This window comes from Helianthus annuus, chromosome 17, assembly GCF_002127325.2.
Source record: "Helianthus annuus cultivar XRQ/B chromosome 17, HanXRQr2.0-SUNRISE, whole genome shotgun sequence".
Lineage (NCBI taxonomy): Eukaryota > Viridiplantae > Streptophyta > Magnoliopsida > Asterales > Asteraceae > Helianthus > Helianthus annuus.
This window is the reverse complement of record NC_035449.2, coordinates 162,311,672-162,318,934: the sequence shown is the minus strand read 5'-3', so window position 1 is coordinate 162,318,934 and position 7,263 is coordinate 162,311,672. Positions and strand designations below refer to the sequence as shown.

The following is a 7,263-nucleotide window of genomic DNA, read 5'->3' as shown; positions in this document are numbered from 1 at the left end:
CACAACAACCACCACCGCCGCCACCACAAACAGAAACCCAATCAACCGAATCCTCCACAAGCTCTCCGATCTACTTCCACAACCACCACACCAACACCTCATCAACCCTCAACAACAACTCCATCGAACAACCCCCTCAAGAATTCCTCTCTATCAACGACACTCCCCAGTTACACAATTTAGAAAACAGTTTATTCGAAAACGACGCCGTTGGGGGCGTTGACTCGATGTTTGAGCTTCTGGGGTTGTCTGATTTTGATTGTAAAGGAGCGGAGATGCCTGAAGTTGGAGATGATGAATTTTTTGATAAGATTGTGAAAGTTAAAGGGCCTAAGTGTAAAAAGGAAGTTGAGAGATTAGATAATTGGATAAAGTATTTTTTGAATAGTGGAAGGGAGCCTTTGAGATTGGCTCATTTGTTAATGGCTAAAGCTGCAGTTGTTGCTGCTGCTGGTGGTGATGAATTGGAGTTTCCTTGTACGGTTGATGAGTTTTTAGAGAATGATCCTCCTACTGCTTAGATTAATCTTGAATTAAATTTATAATACGAGTGTTGTCATAAAATGATCTCCTGCTTTAATTTATGTATTTTTTTTAAGAATTATTTTTTTTTATAAAATGATCTCCTGATTTAAATTCGGGTTGAGTGGACCCAAATTTTGTTAGGCATAAGTTGTAAATAAAAATAAAAAGCAAACATGACAAAAATGATGTTTACTCCCTCTGATAGAAAAGAAGATGTGACTCTCAAAATGGTTATCTTTTGCAACAAATTTAGTTACACGTATACTGTAAAAAAGTACAACGTGATGAAAAGAATGTTTACTTCCTCCATAAAGGAAGATGTCACCATCTGACGAAGTGACATCAAACCCTGATTCAACTGATTTAAATACTTCATGATAAGGTAACACAATCCATTCACTAACTGTTACTCTTAGTCGCACTTTACATTTTTACAATATTAGCTCTCAACGAGTCGATACTTAGTCTCAAAGAGTAGTCACAGGGAGACACCTCTTCCTGTGACAAGGTCGATGGTGTTTGTTTTGCAGAGTTGTCGTAGTAGTGATTGGTGATTTCAGTCCGAACGTTGATCACAATGCATTCTTGTAGAAGATCATGGCGGTGCTCAAATACTCTATTCCAAAATGATGATTCAGTTTTATTGTAACATTCTATTTTCGATAATGATATAAAAAAATGACATGATCAGTTGGTAAAACTACAATATCAATTGAGAACAATGCTAGGAATGATGGTTAGTTGATAACATACAGACCAATGATGGTACCTGCACCTAAATCTAACATTTACATCCGTCATGATATTGATACTAGAATCCTCACGCAGATAAACATCTTTATTACACACCTTGAACTGCTAGTTCGAACATCATTAGATGCAACTCGAACAAAGGTTGTTTCAGACCAAATACAAAGGCTATCCCTCCAAAATTATTTTGAATGTGTACTAACTAAATGAATTTGTACTATAAGTGTAGTACATTTGAATCTAAAACACCTTTTTAGCTCCTGATTCTCTTGAGCATTACCGAAATGGCACAGGCATATTCTCTCCAAATCCATTGCCTAAATAAAAATAATTTACAGTTGGGAGGCGCATCTGATTATGACAAAAGATCATATATACCTACTGAAGAATTTATGCTCTTCAAAAAAGTGATAAATTGGTGAACATGTTCACTGGGAACTACTGTAATTTTCAACTTCATGAGTGAAGAAACATGGATGATGGAGAAGAAGTAAAGCAATCGAAGTGTCTCATAGGCAATTCGTCCAACACCTTCAGGGCACCATCAAAGCTTGATGAAGATTCGTCGAAGACCAACAGAAGAACAGGCGATCATGGTTGGGTGAAACCTGAGAGGCCGTTAGGAAACCGGGTAGCGGTTAAAAAGTACCGAGAGAAGAAGAAAGCGCAAAACACTTACTTAGAGGAAGAGGTTAAGAAGCTGCGGGTTGTGAATCGGGTATTGATCCGGAAACTGCAGCTTCTGGCTGGACTTGAAGCAGAGGCTGTCAGGCTTAGAAGCTTGTTGATGGGTTTGAATGTTCAGATCGGTGACGAGCTTGGAGTATCTGGAGTTTACAAGCAGAACTGCAATGGTGTCTCGGATGATTGCATACGTCGTGACTGGCCGGTGTGATCGACGGTTGAATAGTCGAATATAGTGGTGTTTCTCCATATGGAAATAAAACATGTCTCATGTATGCAAACACTAACTTGTTCACAGATTTTGTAAATTATAAAACAGGTATCAAACTAACTCTTTGGACTAAAGATATCTTGCAAAACTTATCAGGATTTTAACTACAAAAAACATTCTATAAGTATAAATTCATGAGAAAGTTCATTTAAATTAACGAAAATACAAAAAAAAAAAAAAAACCCGTCACTAGATATAATAATATAATATAATAAAAATATATATCAACACCTTATTCTTGGATCCATATGGGATCATCTTAAATTGCCAATCTGATCCCAATTTGGCATTGAAGACTCTGAACTAAAGCTGAGATTTTTTGAACTTTTGCTTGCTTTCACATGACCCGTAAACCCGTTTAAGCTTGGTGATCTCTGAGAATATCCAACCCGCCTGTTAGCATTCCAAACCTGACTAATGCTGCTTGCATCACTATTAATAGAAGAGATGGGAGACAACAGCTTTTGCTTATACGGAGAGTTACTTGCAGACCAAGTATCAACACTTAATGGTCTTAGCCGTGGTGAGCTCAATGATCTGGCTCTCGCTCTGGCTCGTGCGGATTCGGTTGCAGCCATGTAAGTGGGGAACACGGGTGAACCCAAATGTTCTTCTCCAATGGAACGTTGTTTCCTGTGACGGGTTGTTCTTGGGAGATGATGATTTGGTGTGTCGGTTAGCTTCAGATTCCGTAGTTTGACTTTTTGACTTTCGAAGTCTTCGGATTTTCCGAGATTTTGTAGATCTTCTCTTTTGGCTAATTCGGTATCCACCCAGCGTTCTAACCAGTACCGCCATTTCATATTCACTTTGCTTTGTTCAGATTCTGTAGACATCTAAGAAGAAGAAAACAAGATATTAGTAAAGAAGTCATGTTTGACTTTTGAGGTCAAATATACCACTGAACACAACCCATATTTTTATTCGTGTCAAAGGTATCAACCCTAATCTGGACACACTTAAAATCATATAACCTGTACATGCCTGTTTAACCCATATATCTAAACGAGCCAAACGGATTGTGTATACATACCCTGTGGCTCAATGCATACTCTCTAATCCTCTCTCTCTTCATAGCTGCTTCTCTCTTACCAAACAACATAGCACCCTCCTCTTCCTTGGTTAAAATGCTGTCATCCCACCTTTTCTGACTGTTCATATCGATCTGCACATTCTTACATATTCATCGACAGTTACAGTTAATTAAATAAAATGGAAAATCAAGCTAAAGGGTAAGAATTAAGAAGCTAAAATTACCTTTATATCCTTTCCTCTATGTTCTTGATAATTATCATGACAACTGCAGTTTGCCACTTGGATTCTCTTGGCACGTGTTTGTGATTGAATGTTGACAACCGATTGCAAACGTTTAAGAGTTGTGACCGCCTGGTGTCGAACTAAATGCCCGCGAATCATAGCTTGTAGTCTTACTACTCCCTTTAATGCTCTTAGTGCTTTCCTTGCCTACAACACCAGCCAAAAAGTAAAAGACCATTATTATATGCTTTGACTTTTCCGGTCAAACTTCGAACTTTTGAAATTCAAATTTTTATGCAGTTCATCTAGCTTTTTTTTTTGCCAGATTCCTTCTCCAAAGTAGTATCTGATCCAGTTTATGATCATTTTCTTTTGAATGTTTAGAAGTTTCGAAAAATTCATATTAATTAAGAATAAGACCTTGAAAGAAACAAGTGATTTTGACCTTAAAAGTCAAAAATTACATTTTGGCCTTACCAAATAAACAAACTCAGTTCTGATTGATACCCTTAAAAAGCAAAACCATTATTATACCCTTTGACTATTCAGGTCAAACTCTTAACTTTTGAGATTCAATTTTATGTACTTCAACTAGCTCTTTTGCCAGAATTCTTCAAAAAAGTAGTATCTGATCCAACAATATATGATAATTTGCTTTTGAAATTTTATAAACCTAAAAAAATTCATATTAATTAAGACCTTAAAATGAGTGACTTTGACCTTAAAAAGTCAATAATATATTTTGGCTGCACTTGATGTCTTGATTGCATCTATGATCTACACCCTCTCCAGATTGATGCAATCAAAACACAAACTCTAAACGATCAACGATTCCGAATCAATTATCTCTCAATTCAGATCAAAACACATCAAAAATTTTCACAAAAAATCATAAATTTATGGAGAAAAAAAACATACAAGAAACCCCCGAAAAGCCGTCTGAATCTTGATTGCTGCAGCATTACCATCATCAACCAACACTTGTATAGATTCATCAGTTTCTTGAACCACAACAACAACTTGAGGTTTCACCTTCTTTTCAGCTGATTTTGGTCTCTCAATAACTGCTGATTGAGAAGTTAACCTCTTCAGTTTATGCCTCCCAAACACCCACCGTATCTTCTTCTCCTGAAAGTACAACAATCTCAGCGTAATGTACAACCACTAACACAAACATACTGATTTATAATAATATTGTGTATTTACCTTTGATCTATTTTGACAGGTTTCTGAGATGAAAAACCTCTTGATTAAAGTGAGCCATCTTCTTTTTGCCATTTGTTTGTGATCATCTGATGATGGAATCAGTGATTTTAAGGGGTTTGTTTAAAGGGTGTTGAATTGGGATTCAGAAATTCCGAGAATTTGTTGGGGGTTGAGATGCAGAATGGGAGTGAGTGAGGGAGTCAAGAGTTGAAGAATGTTTTTGGCAGAATGGCTGGCATGTTGTCATGTTGACATGTGGTGTGGATTCGGGTCATGTGTTCGGGTTCAAACTTCTAACGTGTAGTAGTGGAAAATGAGCTGGGTCGGTCCGTCTGTATCTTGTTTCTGTTTTCAACTAAATAAATAACTAGTATTAAGCAACCCGCGTTGTGGTGGGGCAAACACCAACGTCACACTACTATCAGCAACAATCAACACTAAGTTGCAACGTGTTAATGCGAAAAAATTAAATCGAAACGTAAAACATAGAAAAAATAACTAAGTCGGTCCAGGACTCGAGCGTTACGATGAACCTGTGAAACGGAAAAAATAGACGACGTAGAAACATTTAACCATACACGCACGTTGCGCCGTGTTAACTCGCAACATTATTTATAGTTTTTAAATGACATAACAATTTGTTTTTAGCGGGTACAAGCCACTAAGCATCATGTTATAAATAACAATGCCAACAATTGTTGCAAATTAATATACATATATATATATATATATATATATATATATATATATATATATATATATATATAGGGTAAGGTTCATGCGAGAACCACCTTTATTGCGAGAACCGTGAGAACCAATGTGAACACAAGCTAAAATAGCTAAAAAAACCTAAAAAAACCCTAAAAAAAACCTAACCCCCACCCCCCCACCCCCCAAAAACCTAAACCCCCCCCCCAAAAAAAAACCTAACCCCCCCCCCCAAAGCTAAATGCTAAAAACTAAAACCCTCAAAAAACCTAAAAAAAACCTAACCCCCCCCACCCCACCCCCCCCCCCCCAAAAACCTAAACCCCCCTCCCCCACCCCCCAAAAACCTAAACCCCCTCCCCCCCCCCCCCAAGCTAAAATGCTAAAAACTAAACCCCCCAAAAAACCTAAAAAATCTAAAAAAATCAAAAAAAAATCTAAATTTTTTTTTTTATTTTTTTACTATTTTTTATGTTCAAATCGCTACTTTTAGTAGCCAAAAAAAAAATTTTTTTTTTTAAAAAAAAAATTAAAAAATTTTTTTTTTTTTTGTTGATACTAAAAGTAGCGATTTTTATATAAAAAATAGTAAAAAAATAAAAAAAATTTTTTGGGTGTTTTTTAGATTTTTTTAGGTATTACTGTTTGTGTTCACACTGGTTCTCGCGGTTCTCGCAATAAAGGGTGGTTCCTAACGGATCTTTGTCATATATATATATATATATATATATATATATATATATATATATATATATATATATAGAGTAAGGTTAACATACAAAAAGCCTTATCATACATTACGTAGGAGACAATGGAAACCGTTGGATCAGGGGTATAATCACGCATGGGACCACATAATCACGCATGGGACCACATAATCATGCATGGGACCACATAATCACGCATGGGACTATAATCACGCACGTTCTATGATAATAACGCACGTTATATTTTTTGTCATGTATGTTAATGTAGGTTAAGCCTTGAAGTAAATTATACTTTCTCTCTCTCTCTCTCTCTCTATATATATATATATATATATATATAATGTGATATAAAAAATAGTCATTCATTCAATATCTACAAAGCATATGAGCCGTCTATTGGGTTAAATGGGCGGTAGAGGGAATAGTGCCAAACAGCTGTCTTGCACTCCTCTATTGGCTTAACAAATTTACAATTTTAACCCGTTTAAAAATTTCGATTTTGTCATCAGTTTAAAATTATGTTTTTATCCTCATTTAAACATAAATTCACGCTTTTGCTCCCAACTAAATATTTCAATTTTGCCCCGGTTCAAAATTACGATTTTGTCCCGTTTCAATTTACAATTTTGCCATTAGTTTTTCCCTTAAAATTACGATTTTGTCATCAGTTCAAAATTATGTTTTTACCCCCACTTAAAAATAAATTTACGCTTTTGCTCCCAGCTAAAAATTTCAATTTTGCCCTCAGTTCAAATTACGATTTTGTCCCGTATAAATTTATAGTTTGCCATTAGTTTTTTTTTTCTCACAACCAAGTTACGATTTTGCCATCAACTAAAATTTACATTTTGTCCATCGTTTTTGTTTGTTTTCCTGGTGAAATTACAATTTTGCCCCCAGTGTAAAATTACAGTCATGCCGGCAGCTTCCTAGCACTCCCCCATTGGTCCATTTAATTTACGATTTTATCCCTGAATTAAAATTTTGATTTCGCCCTCAGTTAAAAATTACGTTTTTCCCATCGTTTTAGTTTTTTAGCAAAACTATAAAGGTTTTTTGTTTTAATTGGTTTACTCGATTTAATTTTTTTTCGTGTCAAGGAGCTGCCTAACACTGGCTCATTAGTCCTGAAAAATTACAGTTTTGCCCTGAGCC

General features: G+C 35.8%; 1 protein-coding gene across 2 annotated transcripts; it reads right to left on the bottom strand.

Moving 5' to 3' along the window:
- Positions 1–2,351: 2,351 nt before the first annotated feature.
- LOC110921349 (protein IQ-DOMAIN 14) lies at positions 2,352–4,993 on the bottom strand. 2 transcript variants are annotated; one of them, XM_022165664.2, is made up of 5 exons: positions 4,694–4,993; positions 4,406–4,615; positions 3,488–3,694; positions 3,264–3,404; positions 2,352–3,066 (listed from the first exon to the last, which is right to left on the bottom strand). In XM_022165664.2, exons 1-5 carry the CDS (start codon positions 4,763–4,765, stop codon positions 2,485–2,487), a joined length of 1,212 nt encoding a protein of 403 aa, XP_022021356.1. In that variant the 5' UTR covers positions 4,766–4,993; the 3' UTR covers positions 2,352–2,484. The 2 variants fall into 2 exon arrangements, with proteins under 2 accessions (XP_022021356.1, XP_022021357.1); XM_022165665.2 differs by having other exon boundaries at positions 3,264–3,395; positions 4,694–4,987.
- Positions 4,994–7,263: the final 2,270 nt, after the last annotated feature.

Coding starts and splice junctions, on each gene's coding strand:
- LOC110921349 (XM_022165664.2), bottom strand. CDS start 4,765: ATGGCAAAAAGAAGATGGCTCACTTTAATCAAGAGGTTTTTCATCTCA. Junction 3,695..4,405: donor CGGCTTTTCGGGGGTTTCTT/GTATGTTTTTTT, acceptor CTGGTGTTGTAG/GCAAGGAAAGCACTAAGAGC. Junction 3,067..3,263: donor AGTATGCATTGAGCCACAGG/GTATGTATACAC, acceptor TCTTCTTCTTAG/ATGTCTACAGAATCTGAACA.